Genomic DNA, 18962 nt, shown 5'->3' on the forward strand with positions numbered 1-18962 from the left:
TTCACTGCTGGTGTTCTGTGGTAAAAATGTTTACCATCTGTGTTACTCTCTCTTTGTTATGGACACTAATGGAGCCTTCAAACATAAAAGCATGGGGGTGGGGAACAAAAACACAATGAAGCCAAAGTACTTGAAAATCACTTTTAGCTGTATATTACATAAGGAAATTCTGACACAAAATGAAAAATGGATCAAAACCAAAACACGAGCACTTCCAGGCTGAGCTCAGGAGGGCTGCACAGCCCTGGCTTACTCTGCCCTGGAGGTCTAGCTCTGAGCTATCAGGCACAGACAAATCCTTCAGGTACTGAGCGGTGGCTCTAGTTCGGACACCAGAGAGCGACGTTCACTCTAAAGGCTTTTAGGCCAACGCTGAGCATGCTTGTGGCAGTGAGTTCCCTAGGAAGCAGCTGCATTTGTACAAAGTTTTTCTGCAGGGGAACTTCTCTGCTGCTGTCTCCTGCTGTTGAGAAGCCACAATGGCCTGGAGAGTATTACAGTCTGTAGTGAAGCCAAAAACTAATATATGCCATTCAGTTTGCAGTCTGTGCATAAAACCAAGCATCTGACTTGCTCATGCTAGACATCTCACACTGTCATACATGAAAATTGGTGGAAATCACAGCCTTCAGCCTGACTTCCATCTCAGATGTTTTTTTACTCTGCTCATCAAAATTTATATACGGAAAATGAGTTCCTACAACCTGATATCTCCACTGCAACCTCAAGTAGTTGCCTTAATACATCTTGTCACAGTCCCTTCCTCCCTACCCAGAAAGACACTGCAGGGAATATATGGTAACAGGAGTCCACCCTGCTTCCTCCAAGCCCAAGGAAGTGAGTTTGGCTCAGGCTCCTCTACCTCCACTCAACAACCAGCTATTGGGGTGCCTATTCTCCAGCCCTAGCACATCCAAACTCTTTGGCAGCCAGTGCCCAGTTTCAGTGTAGCTGTCAGCAATCTGAGGCTAACTGCTCAACCCAGCATAGGCACTCAAGCTGCACAAACAACACAAGATCATCTGTCAGTGAGAATAATCCTTTTCCAGATGAGGTGCTCCAGGTAAATTGTTACATCTCTCATGTTACTGATGCCAGTTCAAATATATTTCTAGCAGAACAGGAGTGGACTTTGTGAACCACAAACCAAGCCAGCAAGAACAAAATCAGAAGCAGAATAGCAGTTTGTTTTCTCTACAGCTGGAGGGGCCTCCCAGCAGTCTCATGATGCTGAAAATGGTTTTGGAACCAATTAGTGCCAACTGCCACATGACCAAAACTGAAACACCCCAAACACCACATGAGTTTGAAAAATGCTTCAAGAACTGGTGCAAAGGTGAAGGACCTTCCGCAGCGCTGACAGACACATGAAAAGAATACAAACGGATCAGTCTTGGACTCAAAATTCACCACTGCTAATGCAGGGTCTCAGCAGATGAACCACTGAGGGTGGATCATTCAGTGATGGGTTTTTGAAAACTCCTCCTGAATATAACACCACTCCTGAATTCTGCTATATGCCTATGTCTCCAGCACAAGTGTTCAGTCTTTTTCACATTAGAAATGGAGCTTCTGACCTCTCCTCAACTGGATACTTCTCAGTGGAGTCACACAAGCTCTAGCAAAGAATGATTATTCTTTTACACTTATCATTGCCACAGACCTGGAATTTCTTGTCCTGACTTTTTCTTCATCTACATGACTTCTGTGTTACCACCCGGTGCCCTGGGGACAGCCAAGAATTTGCAAATTGCTGAACACATTGTCAAGATATGGAGTTTATTGAGATATTTAAAAGCCAATTGGACACAGCCCTCATGAGCCTGCTCTCACTGACCCTGCTTTGAAGGAGTGGGGGGTTTGCTTCAACCTCAAACTTTCTATAGGAGCCATCTCTGGCCTCTCTGAGTAGAAGCATGTTTGTACAGTTACTCCATGTGTAACGCTGCAATTTTATTTGGCTACTGAAGATAAATTAGGAAACATTAACATTCTGTGTTTTCATCTTGCCTACAGCATGATTTTAAGGGTGGAGAAATTCACTGCCTCTCTAGCAGCTTGAGATGATTCATAACTTAACAAAAGTTTTATTTTCCTTTACAGGACACCTGAGTCCAGTTTGTGCCTGACAAAAGCCACCATTTGATGCCATAAACAAGGCTATTTCCATTATCATGCATTCTTGTTCTCAGTCAATGTGTCAGAATCAGGCTGTGGAACAAATGCCTGTCAGAACATAGCTGGGATCTTCTTGATGAAGTGTCCAGATCTGGCTTAGGTACAGCGAGCACATTGGGCTGTTCTGCTTGCTGAGTATTTGTTAAATGTTAACAGTGGGCTTGGAACTTGCAAGACTAAGGGAGGGCTTCCCTGCTGCTCCTTTATAACTAAAAGACAAACCTAGGGAGAAAAAAAACAACAAAACAACAGAAAACCCTCACAAAAAAACAAGGAACGCCCAAAGACTTGTAACAGAACACTGTTACAAGTATTTGAAAACTCAAACATCTTTGTTTTTCCTCATATAAAAGCTGATGTCAAAGAAAGCAGCAAGTGAAAATTGCTTCTGAGGGCATGTCAAGAGAAGCTGCTCTAAGGCAGGGAGGAGTAGGAGTTACAGCGGAAACACAGGACATTACTACAGCTTTCCTATCCACAGAGCATTTGGCCTTGATTGAACATTCCTGTGGCCCACTCAGCACTGCTCTGCCATATACACTGAAGGTCTCTGGCACAGGGGTAGCTTGTTTTCACTGTCCTTACAATAGCATGGGACTTTCCTTTTTTACCATATTGCCCTGCCCTCCCTTTTCTCTCTCCCTTCCCCTGATCAAACACCATTGGATGCAGGAAGAACCTTGTTGTGCTTCTGCTGCTCATAACACAATTTGCTATGTGAATACTTCCTGTGCACCCTGCCAACATGGCACCTCTCCAAGCCATAAGACTGGTGCTTGGGAGATGGTCACACAAAGCATCATGCTTCCTACTGCCACTGCTCTGTCCTTCACCTTCCTTTGCCTTGCTGTGGGCAAGGATTATAAATATCAAATAGCATGAATGAAACAAAGATGGAGACTGCCTGCTTGTACCAGGTGAGTGCTTGCAGCAGCGTGGATTGCTGTCCTTCAGATAAGCAGGGATGCACAGAATCTTTGTTAAAACATCATTCACATCATTTTCAATGTACTTTACACAGAAGAGAATTTATGTGAAACTTGAGTTGCATAAAAAAGTGAAATAAACTGTGTGTTCCTGCATGATAAATTCCCCTGTTATTTGCAGAGAGCTTTAAATGAACACTGGGAAAAATTTTAAGCCCTTCAAAATATAGATCTTTCATGCTATGAAGAAAATGAATAAACAAAGGAACAATTTTTGTGTTACAAGAGTCCCTGGTATTCCCCCTCCATCTCTACAACTTATATGTTAACTCCAGTAGCTATATGACTTGCTGATGCATAGCAATTTTTCTAAGGTTTATTCTTCTCCTAAATGCTACTTAGAGAAAGACATGAAAGTTGATATCAGATTAATACTATTATCTCTCTTCTCAACCCACGTATCTTTCTAGAGGAAAAAAATAAATAAATTTAAAAACCCCAAAATACAAGTATGTCTCAAAGAATCTGACACAGAAAATATATAAGAGAGGCAATCTGAGAAAAGATGGAGAAGATAAATATGGCAGAAGAAACAAAAAAAGGATTACTAGAAAGAGGAAATATCAATAAAAAGATTTGACATGGCATACAACAAAGTAATACAAGGCTTTAGTGATGAAAGCACTGTCTTCAAGAAGAAGACAAATTCTACCAAATGAGGCAACACAGAAGTGGACCATTTTAAAGACAGCATGGTTGAACATACATTCTGGAGTTTATGAAAACATACAGAAAGAGGAACTGAAACCAGTTTTAGTTAAGAGACAAATCTTAACACAATCAAGGGTTTCAGCTGTGGGAACAAAAATGTATGAAATCCACGTAAAAGTCAACTGAGCGCACGACAACAGCATTTAGAGCCCCACACTGGTTTCTGACCTGCTTCAAAGAACCATGCAGGTTGTTCAACTTAACAAACTCTGTTAAGTTTGACCTCTGACATGGTCTGAGAGTTGGTCTTTCCCTCAATGATGGTCCAAGCAGTAGAGATACTTTAGCTCAGAGACAGACAAGATGCAGTGAAACAGTCAAAAAATTAGAGTTCTTCCATCTGTTTGTGGATTTAACTTATATGCTACTGTTTACTCATCATTTTTCACATATTCTGTTGTTTTAACAATGGGAACACAAAATTCACTAATAATCTCCTTATCTGAACCTAGGCTATAACCCACAGTAATTATGAGCAGTATGTAGCAATATTTTCACTATTTAGGACAGGAAGTGAAAAATACCAAACACATCTAAAATTGCAATAGGGATTTGTGCAGACAGAAGGTAATTACACAAAGTGGACTTTGGCCAAGACTCTCAGAATATGAAGCAATCTCAGAACCTTGTGGAAATTACCACGGGATCTTTAATGATAAGTGGGCTAAATCTTCCCTTAAATTGTCCTAAAAAACATGTCTTTTCTAACAGCATATTGCTACAGAGTGACAGGACCATTGTATTCCAATATTAGATAGCATGTCCAACACTACAGCACACAAATGGAAAATCAAAACCAAACAAAAAACCTCCAAAGCACAGGCATTTAAAAAGCAGACCACAAGAAGACATCTCAAGTGTTTCACGTGCACAGAATTATTTGCTTCCCCCTCTAATTTATTTCAGATTAGTACGAGATCCCTTATTTTAGGTCAGTGTTATGACAATGGAAGTATGCCAACTTAACCTTCATTTTCTTAATTAGCATTTAACAAGAAGCTTGTCCTCCTCTAGAAATATTTCCTTCCATAAGGAAGAATAACCTTGAACAGAAGACAAAGCTAAGCCAAGGAGAAGAGAAAAATGAAGCTGAAGCTCCAAATATATTTACATGTCTTTAAAATATATTTATTTACATACCCTTAAAATGTAAATAAAATAGATTCAGTAAAAAATTACTTCATCTCCCAGAAACAAGCAAATCACTGTATCTGTATTCATAACTACGCTGGGGAAAACCAACCACAAAACAACTCCCTCTTTTACACATGCTCCCTACCATGGACCATGTGCTCGTGTAACTCTTTGTTTATCTAGTCTGGAGACAAAAATGCCATGAAAAAGCAATCACAAGGCAGATGGCTGGTTTCACTAATCTGACCCTATTTCTTCCAAGTAAATCTAGTCTACAACAGTGATGCCCCAAATAATCCACCATTCCTATAATACTTAGATTTGCATATTTAGGTTAGAAATGCCTGGCATGGCTGGATTAAGATTTCCCCCAGTAAAACAATGCTTTGTCATAATTTCTTCCCCAGAGACCATGCAGATTCTTAAGGCAGACATGTCCACACACTGAAAACCTGAGTGAAAGCACACTCACAAAACATTCTCACCAAGGCTCACCTCCATAGGTGTAATGCCTTTTACTCTGCTTAAACCTGACTGTATGGAGTGACAAATGCAGAGATTCTCTCTGTAGCCGCCCCCATGATAACAGATGACAAGATGCAGCACAAGCTTCATCTCTTGCTAATTAAACGAATCAATTAAGAGACTATTGTTGCAACTGTGTAACTGCTGTTCTATAGTGGCAATAACAACCCCACAGGGAGGTCTTTTACTACATTAAAATGCTGTCCTCCACAACTCCATTTGATATTATTAGAAACAGTTATTTGCGTCTTGCTGTCATATTAGTAGCAAAGGCAAATTATGGAAATATGCAGACCAGAATGGTCCCAGTATGAGATCAGGTTTGGTTTTCAACCTCCAAGGGAACAATTGCTGAAATTCCAAAGTTCCCTAAAGTTCTTTAATGGAACTGATAAATCTATCAGCACAGCATCCATTTAGATTCTAGGTAAGGGTCACATATTTGCATACTTTCCTGCTAAGCTGATACAATTCAACTAGATAAATTATCATATTAAGTTTACCCTCCTGAGTTAAACTGATGGAGTTCAAAATTGTTTTCGATGGTTGTCATTAATCGCTGTTACATCCTAAATGCTCACTTTGAAATCTAATTGTGGTGGTGTACCAAGGGTCATATTAATAGCATTTTTAATGTTAAATCTTTGTAAAACATGTTTATTTTACTGATATTACCACTGAAGCCTAGAAGACTAATGAGATACAAAGTATACTTATTATCAATAAAAACTTCATTTAAAATTTACATTCAGAGACTTAAATTAGCTTTACTAACTTCATTATGCCTTTGCTTCATTAAGATTCCTGGTTAAGCATCGAAGTCATATAAATTAATACCTCCTAAACACTTCTTGGGTATATGCCAAAGTTGCAGACATCAAAAGGCTGCTCAAAAACATGGGCCACATATATGCTTAGTAAACATCTTCATAAGAAAATGCTCATCTTCACTATGAGGTAACAGTCTTAATACAGCTTAAAAAAATTTGCCAACACTTCTTTGCCCAAATTAAGCAATTAATAATTATTTCAGTGGTAAATCATAGTCTACCAAAGTAAATCACTTGAGTTACACCCTTGGGTAAGCTGCCCACTTGTCTTCTAAGAAGTAACAGGCTAACCAAACAAGTTCAGTCCATAAAGTGTTACTGAGCTCAGTAAGAAAGAAACTTGTCAAAAGAAGCATGGAAAATCAAAAATCTTAACCTTTCTATTGCTTATTTCTGAGGGATGAGAGGCCTCATTTATTATAAACAAAGACCACTATACACACACACACTGCAGAATCCACCAGCATTAAGGACGTTAATGGAAATCCTGACCTACTTGTGACATCATCACTTTTTTTTTCTGCAAATCAAAATTCTAATTAACAACAGATAAAATATCATGATAAAAAATGAATAAGGAAAATGCAAAACATTAGAATTTAAATGCAATAGCCTAAGTCCATCCTGGTTTTGTAAGAACACAATGCTTGCAATGCAGATTTCTGCCTCCTCAATCCCCATTCCCAGTTCCTTATCCAATTTGCACCCACATACAAATATAAACTGCTGATCAATTTCAGCCAAATTGATTCAAAGGAAAGCTAAGTCCTTCTACCCACAAGTACCATAGCTAGTTTTGGACAAGTCTTCTGAAGAGCACTGGATCCAAAATCCATAGTCCAGATGAGGGAAATTTGGCAACAGCCAATTAGGTATCCAACAAGCACCTATGCATCTTCAGCTTCACCTTAGCACCAGCACCTCTTGTTCAAGGAGATCTCAGGCAAGATTACAAGTTGTCCTGTGGGAACTTGTGTCACTTCTGGTTTCTTTTAAGTCACAGGAGCAAAATTCAGAAAGAACTCCAAGCACCTACTTATTTCTCTTTCCAAAGGAATCCAGAGCAAGATTTCCAAAATAGTCTGATCATTTTTATTTTAGGGACATGGCTTTTGGTAACACTGGTATTTCTAGATCACTCAGGTGTTTTTGAGTTTGCCCCCAGTGGACAGTTTTAATATACTTCTGCTTTAAAACATGCAAATAATATATAAGAGAATAGAAATGTGAACAGCATATGCAGCTGTGTGACTGCACCTGATCACTCACTCCTCATGAACTGAACAATTCTCACTACCGAGTCCTAATGATGGTTGCTACTTTCCCAAGTGAAATCCTTGTTGTGTGAGTTACCCACTTTCCACAGAATACTGCAGCACCTTGCTGCCAGTCTCAGGATTCTCATCATCCACATTCAAAAGGAAGTTATTGTTTTCAGAAACAACTGCACATTTTTTCTGTTGACACCTTTTGCACTACTGAAATGCCACTGATGATAGTTCAACTACTAGAAGCATTGTGGTTCACAGTGCTTCTGAAAATGGATGAAAAGAAAATAAAACCTATACAACAGTACAATTCCCTTTAGATCAGCAGGGACCCTAATCTTAAGGCTTGTGAATAGGAAGAGTAAAAAAAAATTTTAAAAAGACATTAGCTTGCAAAATAAACACTTACTGGTCTATATTTATTTTCTTGTGGTTAGTACTCTATATATTCCAATAAATACCACCTTTGTAACCTCTGCAGGTCTTCAACCAATGTTTGAAAGTGTGCATAAACCTTCAGTATCTAATTTCAGAAGTGTCGCATATAGAACGAAAAGCATAAAGAAAGAAAAGGACTTGTTAAGAACGGCAACGATTTCTAAGGGTGAAAGAAGCAGGTTGTTAAACATTTCCTATTGTGAGCTGAATCAAACTCATACAGCCAAAGCTTTATAAGAACACAGGGAGAAGGAGAAAAGGAGGAGGAAGCTGTCTGCTGATGAGATTATACACAGACTGCAGGGTTTCGGGACAATTTGTAAGCCTCAGTAATGGGACAAAAAGTTGGAAGTTTGCTGCTGAAGCAAAAGCAGATAACCCATGGCAAGAGGGAGCAAAAGGGAGAATCAGCAGTAAGAAAAGTTAGTATACTGGCCTGTAGCTCCTAAGACTACCTTAGGTGCATGACTGAAATAAGAAAATACAGTAAGACAGATTTTGAGGATTGTCTTTACATAAAGCTCTCCATTTCTGACTGCCATGAACAGGATACAGAACTAATAACCCCCACTGCATACGGAATTTCCCTTTGCCAATCTACCTGGAAGTAGCTAAAACCCAAAACTCCTTAATACTAACTGTGATTACTACTGCACTACAATATATGCCAGTTATGCTAAAAAGTATGTCAAGGGCTTGACAGAGACTACTTTCCCTAAATCCAGTATTCTCAACCTGGAATTTGTAGAACTGGTTGCAGTGGTGGGTCACAGGACTATTTTAAGTTGGTGTGCAAAAAGGCTGAAGAAAAGGAAGTGTAGTATCAACAGGCTACTAGTAGTCATAAGTGAGCATAAGCTACCACAGCAAAACTTCAAATATTTTGTAAATCAAAGGTGGCAAAAAGCACTCCTTTAGCCATCTGCAATGGAGAAACCTCCAGTGAGATGCATGAATCAAGAAAACAGTGCTAGGAAATTCAGAAAGCACCTAAAGATGGCTTGACTCTTAAGCCCAAGTAATTCCAAACCATTCCATGTGGGTTCCTATATTGTGTTCCCCTATATTGTTAAGTAATATACTGAGCAGTATGTCATGTATATGTTCTTCCATTGCTCCTCAGAGGAAAAAAAATAACTTCTATTTCTGCTGTGGTATTAGAGAAGATCAAAGAAACAGTATGAATGATGAGCAGAGGATAGGGACCGTCTGTTTTGAGGAAAGTGATCCATTGGGTCAGCAGAGCATCACTGTCAAGCATGGCCTGCAGCCCAAAGCTGACAATGGCATTAGGGACGTGATGGAGCCAGGCTGCTCATTATCTGAGCATACACAACTTCTTTATTTCAAATTCTACACACAGTCTAGAATACGTTTAATGCTTGCACAATAATCTGCACTTCTCTATATACTCGTCGCAGCTTTCTTAGTGTTAAAGGCTGCCTGCCCAGACGTATTTCATTGCTGAAGTCCTGCTGAGAGGCCTGAATAACCAACAAATGACTGGGGCCAGCAGTGGGCCAGCCAAAAACATTCCTCTCACGTAAGAGAACAGAAGGTGGAACGAAAAGACAAAAGACACAACAGAAAATGGAGGGTAATTAGAAAGACAGGAATGAAGGGTGGACTTTGGTCTTCTGAGTAGTCAAACATCCAGTGTTTTGAATTGCAGAGGCTGGAGCAATATGTATACAGAAGCTCTGTGTATACATCTTAGTGTTTTTCTATAGATTTTATGTATCTACTTTATATGATCTTTACATCTAGAGAACAAGTCCTGTGAGGAGCAGCTGAAGGAGCTGGAGTTGTTTAGCCTGAACAAAAGGAGGCTCAGGGGGGACTTTCACACTCTCTCCAAATGCCTGAAAGGAGGTTGTAGCCAAGTGGGGATTGGTCTCCTCTCTCAGGTAACAAGCAATGAGAGAAAAATGCCTCAAGCTGCACCAGGGGATGTTTAGATTGGATATTTGGAAAAATTTCTTCATGGAAAAGGGTGTCAAACATTGAAGAGGCTGCCCAGGAAAGTGGTGCAGTCACTATCTCTGAAGGTATTTAAAGGATGTGTAGATGTAGCACTTGGGGACATGGTTTAGTGGTGGATTTGACAACACTGGGCTAATGGTTGGAACTGATCATCCTGGAGGTATTTTACAATCTAAACAATTCTGTGATTCTACATTTTTGACAAACCTACTTCTGTGAGCTGCCTACACACAGGAGACACCCCATAAAGGATGTGCTTCCTTATTTCCTGCACTTTTGCTTTTGGGCACAGTTTTGGACATTAATCTGAATCATGTACTATCTTGCTTCCTTTTTCTTTGTACAATATATAGCACAACCAGATTACTTGTTGTTATGGTAATGCTATTAATAAATACACTATCTGAATAAATCTAGCGTGAAGTGGCAAAATAGCAGGACTCCATCAGCACACCACATCTAGTGACATTCATCAGAGGGGACAAATGAGCAAAAACTCATGAAAAATCTCAATTACAGCAATAACCCAGGATCTCCTCTGCAATAATTTAGTGAGGACTCAAAATGCTATCCTCACAAGAAAATTAAACCAAACCAGTGCAATTTCCCATTCAACAACTATTTCTTACAATAACAAGTTGCTTGCTCCTCAGGCAGAAACATCCTCCTGCATCTTCCAAAAGCATGAGTCCCTATCATATCTGAGACTCACAACCCTCTATCAAAAAACAATTTGGAGAAAATAAGCTATCTAATGGCACCACAATTTGGAGAGAAGAGAAATGCTCAAGTAGCAATGAATTTCTACACATGATCAGAAACAAACAAAAGCATTATTACAAATCCATGTAGACCCCCAAGTGATGCTAACAGTATGCACCCAAAGCTATGATATCCCAGGAGAATGCAACATGATTTTTCTTGTTCTCCTCTAAAATAACAGAAATATGCTGCTACACTAACAGAAACATTCATCTTACTGTCCAGATGTTTACCATATGTTATGTAGCAATATTCATATTTTACTGTTGTCTTTCATCTGCAATGCAGTCTTCTCTGTCCTCCACCTAACTAACTGGAACAGCCAGGATATTTCTAATAGAGAAGCACAGCTTTCACTTCCCCTCAGAGTGCCAGTTGCCGGCCTGAAGCAGGGGCTTGTGTTTTGTCAAAATCCAGCAGCAGAGTTGTTTCTACAATGTCAAAAAATCAAGTGAAGGCATTTATTGAAGTTGATGCCTTCCTGACAAGCCAGGCAAGCTGTGCTCCCTACAAGCTGCATCTAAAAATATATTCTGCTGGACAGGTCAGTGATCTGTACACTTCATGGCACAGTCCTGCCTGGTACCACTGGAGTGCCATCAACATTTGCCCTGATCAAAAGGAACACAGAATGCTCAGAGTCGTCCTTTATGTTTGCTATTAAAAAAAAAAAAGAGTAGAGAAGTAACTTTGCAAGCTGTTTATTATGTTGATAACAATGCCTTATAATAAAAATAATAATGAGCAATCAAGAGTCTTTTTCTGCTAAATTTTCCTTTCACACACTTCCTAAGTCAACTGCACTTAGCAAGGGTTTAATAACAGATAAGTAATGGTGAACTCAAAACGTATTTCTGGGGCTTTTGTTAAGATAACATTTTCTTTGTTGGAACATTTACATTTTGTGTGTGCACATGTACACACATACAGACTGGATATCTGTGTGTGCAGCAATTTGTAGTGGATATCATTGTATCTTCCACCCCATTACCTAAACTGAGCATATTAAGTTTAAATCAGAACAGTAAAAGGACGTTAAATGAGCAAAGGACAAATGAAAAGGTAGGACTTAGGGGAAAGAAGGACAGTGGGCTAGAAGAACTAAGAGAAGCACAGGCACAGATTGGATTCTATGGGAAAACTGATATTGGAACACACCCTGGGAAGCAGACTTCATTACTGTTTCTCTACCCTGATTGCTGAAGTTCTCTCTCTGGGTTTGATCAGCAAGACATGCATAATTTATATTAAATAAAAAAATCTCAGAATACTCAGGGCTTTTCTGTTTAGTCCTCCTGAGAATTTTAGTTGTAATCACAAACTTGATTTCCCCAAATAACTAGGATTCAATAAACACACATGAGCTAGTCAGTAAGATCTAACATGTATTACAATCCATTAGCTGTTTTATCATCATTTTTCTTAACACAAAAAGCCCATCAATTCTATTTCCTCTTTTATAATATTTTCCTGTTGCACAAGGCCCAGAACATGAGTCCTGGTCTGTAAGTGAGACTTCAGGGCACTTCTAACAAAAGAATACAAAATATCTTCATACCTAATTTGAACAAGTTTTAATATTAATGTCACTAAATACACAACCAGAATTTTCCCTACTACAGCACCCACTTAGAGAGAAATCAACTAAAATCTAGCCAGTATTATCAAGTTTTATTTGTGTTTATATCTTACCTACTTGGAGTAATTATTTTCTTCTCACACAAAGACTATCTGATCAGCCACCTAGCAGCAATCTCACATACACAGGTTGCAACTCCAGAGCCAAAGCATCATCATAAATACAATAGCGCAGAACAAAACTTCATTTTCATGTCTGTATGTTACTGCTACTCTGCTTGTGATTAAGAGAAATAAATAAATATATATACACAGAGATGTATTTATAGAAGTAAAAAATATTAGGGGCACTTTTCATTTCAAAAAACAAACACATAAAGTAAAAACATAAATACAAGGTATTCTTGTTAAGTTTACCTTTACCACGTTACACCTTACCAACAATGGCTTCATAGGACTTGCAGGAGAAGTAATCACAAGTAGAATGAAAGCATGACCATATGCAATCCTAATCCACTTGTGTCCAAAACAAAGAGTGCACAAAGATGTTAGGACTAAATTCTAAATGGAATGTTTCATTCCTAGGCTTTTCACTGTTAATATCACTACAGTGAAATCTATTGGCAGCAAGCAGGACAACTTACTTTGGAGAATACTTCAATTTTATTTCACTTTCAGAACTATTTTTAGATGCATATTGAACTTGGAAAAATTCAATGGCTGCATTTTAACCATGCAAATCACAGAACTGGAAGTTGTTTCAATCACATGTATGTATATAAGCATCCATGACCTAACACAAAACCAGTATGTTATACATGAGTGCTCCACAGAACAGTTTTATAGAGTAAATTCTGTCTAACGATATAAAATCTGATTAGGATTTTAGGCATACTTCTTTCCAGCAAACAAAATCTGAGAGAACTACAGAGCTACCAAATCTGGTTAGAGTGAGAAAAGAACAGAGCACTTTGCATTACTGAACAGTTTTTTCTAAGACAGTTACTGGGATATCCACTCTGGGATATAAGGGTATGTGATATGGTGAAGCAATAAAGATCAGAAAGTTGATGTGGTGAGGAAGAGTGGGACTGACCCTGATGTGCACCAAACCTCATTATATTGCAATAAGTTTACAAATCTACAAGCAGTTACTTTTAGATCCTTCTAAGTGAAACAGATGCAGACTTGAATCAATAGAAAAGCAGAACATAGATACTGTGCCTTGGAAGTTAGCTTCAGTTGGGCTACATTCACCCGCTAAACTCAGAATATCTACACATAATACTGACCCCCATAACCACAAGTGTAAATGTATAGAAGTGTAATTTAGCTGCTTTCTGGTTACATTATATTCTTCTACAAATTAAACTCCTGTCAATACACAGCTATTACATGCTTACCACTGTGCCTAGAAACTGAATGCTGGTCTCTCCAGAGGCATTCCGAGAAATCCGCTGAAAAACACAAATGCAAGAATTGATTAAAACAACTCCAATTTTGTAACCATTCCATTTTCTTTGTCACATCATTGTAAAGTAATCAAAAATAATTTAATACGTAAATCTATACATTAAACAGATAAAATAATTTCCTTCACAGAAGTACTAGAAGTCTAAATCATACTTCATCTCAGATTTTGGTTTTAGTTCAGTCAACTCAATAAAATTTATTTTTGAAGGACAATGAAGGCAAAGATGGCCAAGTACAACACAGAGCAACCTTGTTGCTCGAATGTCATGAATAATAAGGCTTCTGCCATCTCTGTGATTCTGTATTCTGTTACTCACATTTAGTATTATCTTCATTCTCTCCTAATGAGAGACATTTTAATCTCTTTTTAAAATGCAAACCTCCAATGATGCTACTTTGAAAACAGAAAAAAAAATGACCTTATGAAATGTCTGGTCACCTACTGTGGTTCAGGAGTTGATTGAAGTTATTAAAGAGTCTTCAGATATTACATTGTCAGTAAGCCACAAGACAATGCAAGAGAAAATATATTACTGGTTTCACACAGTATTAAACATAATTTAAATATGCAAGATGTATAAATAATTCTTTCTTCCTGTGAATCATTTTCTCCTTCAGTGTCAAAACGTTTTTCTCACATTTCATTCCTACTATCTAAGCTATGGCCCACATGGGTCCCAACTGAAGGAACACAGCCCTCATTTAACACAATGGGCACACAGCCCTTTTACACAATGCCAAGTGTACATAAAAGTACTAAAGCACAGATCTGAGAAGATGAGTATTATTGCAAAGAACTGCACAGAAGCCTTCAGCATTTTAAAGACAAAAAATCATAAGAGCAGGGCTGCAAATAATCTCCCAGCAGAATCAAAACACACCAGTGTCACTCCCAAATGAAGTGTTTCTAACTCATTCTCAACATCTTTCAATTGCAAAAACATCACAGCCTCCCCTGGGCAATTATCCCACTGTTCTGCATCTTTACCATGAGGAAGTTTTTCCTAATATTTGATTAAAATAACCCTTACTTCAAACTGTATTACTCATATTAATTCTCATCTGTTTCACTACACACAGGAAACACAGATTATTCCCTTCCTTTCTACAGCTACCTCCAGGTATGTGAAGAGCCCTAATCATGGCTCCCCTAAGCCTTGTCTTGTCTAGACCAAATGAGAAAGCGCTGCACCACAATAGCTGCATATCCCCCAAAACAATTTTAATAGCAATAAATTAAATCCTAATCCCTTTTCACTAATGGTGCATGTTCCTCAGCCACACTTTATGAAGTAATAATTACTACAGCCCAAACATGCTTATTTTTTGACTTAACAGGTCACACACTGACATTGCAATCTGTACAATCATATGAAAACAAAGGGTGATGTGCCAGAGCCTGACATATTTCAACAATAATGATTAATGGAATGGAAAATATGGGAAATAAAATTTCATACAAAACCTGACGTTTACTTTTATAAAGGAAACAGGAATATACACTTTTCCCACAGTCTAGGATAAACACAATCAGGTTTTGGAAACCACAAAGAAGAACAAAGTACCGGCTGCCTACAATGAACAAACCACATGCCAAAACAAACAAGTCCCAACCACTTGATAAGCTGTCAGAAAATGGCAAGCCGAAAAAAATTAAAGGATTTAATTTCTTTTTTTCCTGGAATGCCCTCCACCCTCGTTAGAGTTCTGTCACTTATTGTGCTACCCTTTTGTCCGCTTTCAAGGGTCATTAGAGACCTTTTCATGTCCTAATAAAAATTCCATTTTTTTGGCTAATCTCCCTGTCACATAGAAAAACACAACTTAAAAAAACAAAACAAAACAAAAAGAAAAATAGAGGCCCTTTTGTAATTTTCTTTAAAGGCTTTCAGAGTAAAGCCAGGTATCTTGACAACTTGACTTACTTTTCTCAACTGAAAAGCAAATCATTAAAGTACTTCCTCACACAGATTTTCTTTACTTGCAGCCAAATAAGCTAGCATAGCAAAAACCAAGCCCTTCCAAAACTAATTTAATAACCACTTTAATTAAGGCAAATAAATATGTATATAAAGAAGGCACCTTCTAAAGCCTCAGCCTCAAGTCAAGACAAAGATAGCAGCAGCATTTTTCCTGCCCTGACACTGTTGGAGCACACTGTTATCACTCTACAGCAGTTTCCCACTGCTACTGTTTGCTGTGTCCAAAAAAGCATTTCATTCAGTGTCAATTGCATTTAAAGTCAGTATAAGCACTAAAATCCATCTCTTAAATCAACATCTGGGGGGACAAGGATAGGGGAAGAATAATGGGGAAAGTGAAGAAAATAGTTAAGAAACAGAAGGGAAAAAGAAATTTCCCTCATGGGTGAATGTAAAAACAAAGAATAAAGAAAGATAGAGAAATTTTCCAAGTCACAAAACATATGTTACAGCAAAACAAAAAAGAGAACTGCCAGGCTTTGAGAACTGTGTTACAAAAGAACTCAGAACATTATCATAATTAATGTTTCAAATTACAGTAAATAAATTTCAGCTATTAGATGTGATTAGATTTTTCTGAAAAGAGTTATTTCTGTTCCACTGGCAGGCTTGTGTTTCTGGGATTTGTAAATGTAATTGATGTTTTCAAGAAAATGAAAGGACATGGTTAACGATTATTCTTTTATTTCCCACCTCTTTAGAAAAAGGACCAGTCTCCAGTTTCTCTTGTAAAGTTAGATATTTACATATTCTATACCTCATAATACATGGTTTCATATTGCATGTGATAGCAGGAAAGTAATCAAATAGAGGTAACAATAGAGAATAGCTAATTATATGCATTGTCATTGCTCTCCTAATAAATTGCAAATTATTTGCTAGGAGGTTTACAGCAAAAAGGCAAGGGAAATTTATCATTTGTTCAAAGACAAAACACCCCCATGAGTTTACCTGCCAATACAGTAAAATTACATTGTTGACATAAATTATGCTATCTTAGATATAACCAATTTCTTTTCTGGTTGATTCAGTGTGCAGAGCTTCAGACTAATTCAATTACTATCATGTGAGTTAAAAGTATATTTTTCTTTCCTTATGAGAAACTAACAAACTAACTCAAATGTGAAAAAAAAATCACAACTTCAAAAAATCCATCTGCAGTCTCAAAGCTGTCAAATGGGTGTGAGTGTTACATAAATATTATATGTATTTTTTACACACACAGGTTACAGTATGCTATACTGCATATGCTATGTATATACAAACAAAATGCTTCTGCACACATGTAAAAATAGAAAAGTGTATACAATCATACAAAATGTGTTTGATTCGCCTCTATCTTGTGTATGCTACACCACAGTCATTTCATAAATAATCATTTTAATCTGTAAATCCCAGTAAATTACAAAAGGGTAGTGTGATATGACTTTAAATTCTTCTGCTTTGCCATAGTAAATTATTTCCACTTAGTTGGGTATCAATGATGTATTCATTGTAAGATGCAGTAGGGTTACAATCAGCTTTGCATTAAGCCTGCAATGGATGAGCACTAGCAGATAAAAATGATAACAACCTTTGCATGAAGAAGGATAAAGCAGCTCAAGAAAACATTATATCTATATATATTACTGAAAGACATTCTTAACTGACATTATTAGACAACAACAAGATCTTAGAATATTTTCCACAAATCTTCTGGTCTCTAAGACTCTCCAAGCTACTAGAAGGCAGCAGGTGCACAGAAGGTACAACACAAAAACAAAGAAACTTCAACAGACCAAAAGCAATTTTTTCTTTGCTTTACTTAGAAATGAAAAAGTAATGATATCCCCCAAACTCAGAATTAATTTGAACTGGCAAAGCCAATCAGATAAATAGATACACAACCTTCTCAAACACAATTATCTTCAACTACTATATACTATATACTTTTACTTGCTGAAAGTAAAAGCTGGAGACCATGTCTTTTTTTCTGGAGACAGAAAACACAGAGATTGTCACTCAGCCAATGATTTTGCAATTTTTTCAAGCTATGGCATGACTATATTCCCAGTTGAAAAAAAATGTAGCAAAACCAAAATTACAAGCCCAGAAAATTTATGGATAAGCTACAGATAAAATTTTGATCAAAACACTGGTAGTTTCCCAGCATGGTGCTGTTTTTCAGAATGCAGAATTTCCTGCAGCCCAGCTCCTATTGCTTTATTTCAACTACTCACTAACAAAAATTCTGAACATCTTTTATCAGGAATTTCAAATAGAAGGTGCTATCTTTTGGTGAACGCTTATAAATTCTTGAAAATTCTACCTAACAAAACACAGGCCAGAATGATCTCCAGATAGGTTTAATTAAAAAACAAATGATTCCCACCATAGGGAAGTCGGGGGAAGAAAATCCACAGTAATTTACCTTGTAAAATTGTAACAGATTCATTTGCTAGTACTTAATCTGTGAGATTTTGTATACGTGAGGATGCTTGGACATCTGGAAAGCTCCATCTTCCACCCATGTCACTCCAACCTGTGGAGTCCCATGGTTGGGTCAGAAAGGAGAAAAAGCTACAGAAGTAGCTGTGAAACTTTTTAAGTCATCCTCTCAACAACAAGAAGTGATTGATTTGACCTTACCAGTCTCATTTTCCCTCTCCTTCTAGCAAGCAGAACTTCATTTCAGCACTGCCTTTGCACTGTGCAAAATCCCAGTGGAGGGATGCAATCCCAGACTAGCAATGTGACCAGGATTTTTAGTATGCTGCAGTCTGTCTATATTGCACTGCACATTCAGACTTGTTCACCCTCACAAGCCTTTCCACTCTGGGAATCACCCCAGCTTTTCACAATTTAACATTCTGCACTGCTGGTGCCATCATTGTCTCCCCCTAGAGCATTGAACTACAGATGGGAAGTTAGCCTGATTTTGTGCACTGCTCTACCCTTAGCCATTACCAGTCTCAGTTCACACTTTATAGTAGAAGAAGCCTCAGTGAGTTGTTCTTCCTCAGGGCATGTCCACATTTCCCAGGTTCTTACAAGGGCAGCAGTCAGCCAGGGGGGAAAGAGATGATCAAGTGCAGCATGTGAAGGGTTTTGATTGTGAAAGATGTCTGAGATGTT

The 18962-nt window shown here is 38.0% G+C and overlaps 1 protein-coding gene across 1 annotated transcript in view; it reads right to left on the reverse strand.

Annotated features, from left to right (window-relative positions):
- PCCA (propionyl-CoA carboxylase subunit alpha) overlaps window positions 1-18962 on the reverse strand; it is a 273726-nt gene that overhangs the window by 44818 nt on the left and 209946 nt on the right. The window contains exon 21 of the mRNA XM_036392979.2: window positions 13797-13850. Coding sequence (XP_036248872.1) covers window positions 13797-13850 — 54 coding nt within the window. The remainder of the gene's footprint in view (window positions 1-13796; window positions 13851-18962) is intronic.

This window comes from Molothrus ater, chromosome 2 (genome assembly GCF_012460135.2).
Source record: "Molothrus ater isolate BHLD 08-10-18 breed brown headed cowbird chromosome 2, BPBGC_Mater_1.1, whole genome shotgun sequence".
In the NCBI taxonomy this organism is placed as follows: Eukaryota; Metazoa; Chordata; class Aves; order Passeriformes; family Icteridae; genus Molothrus; species Molothrus ater.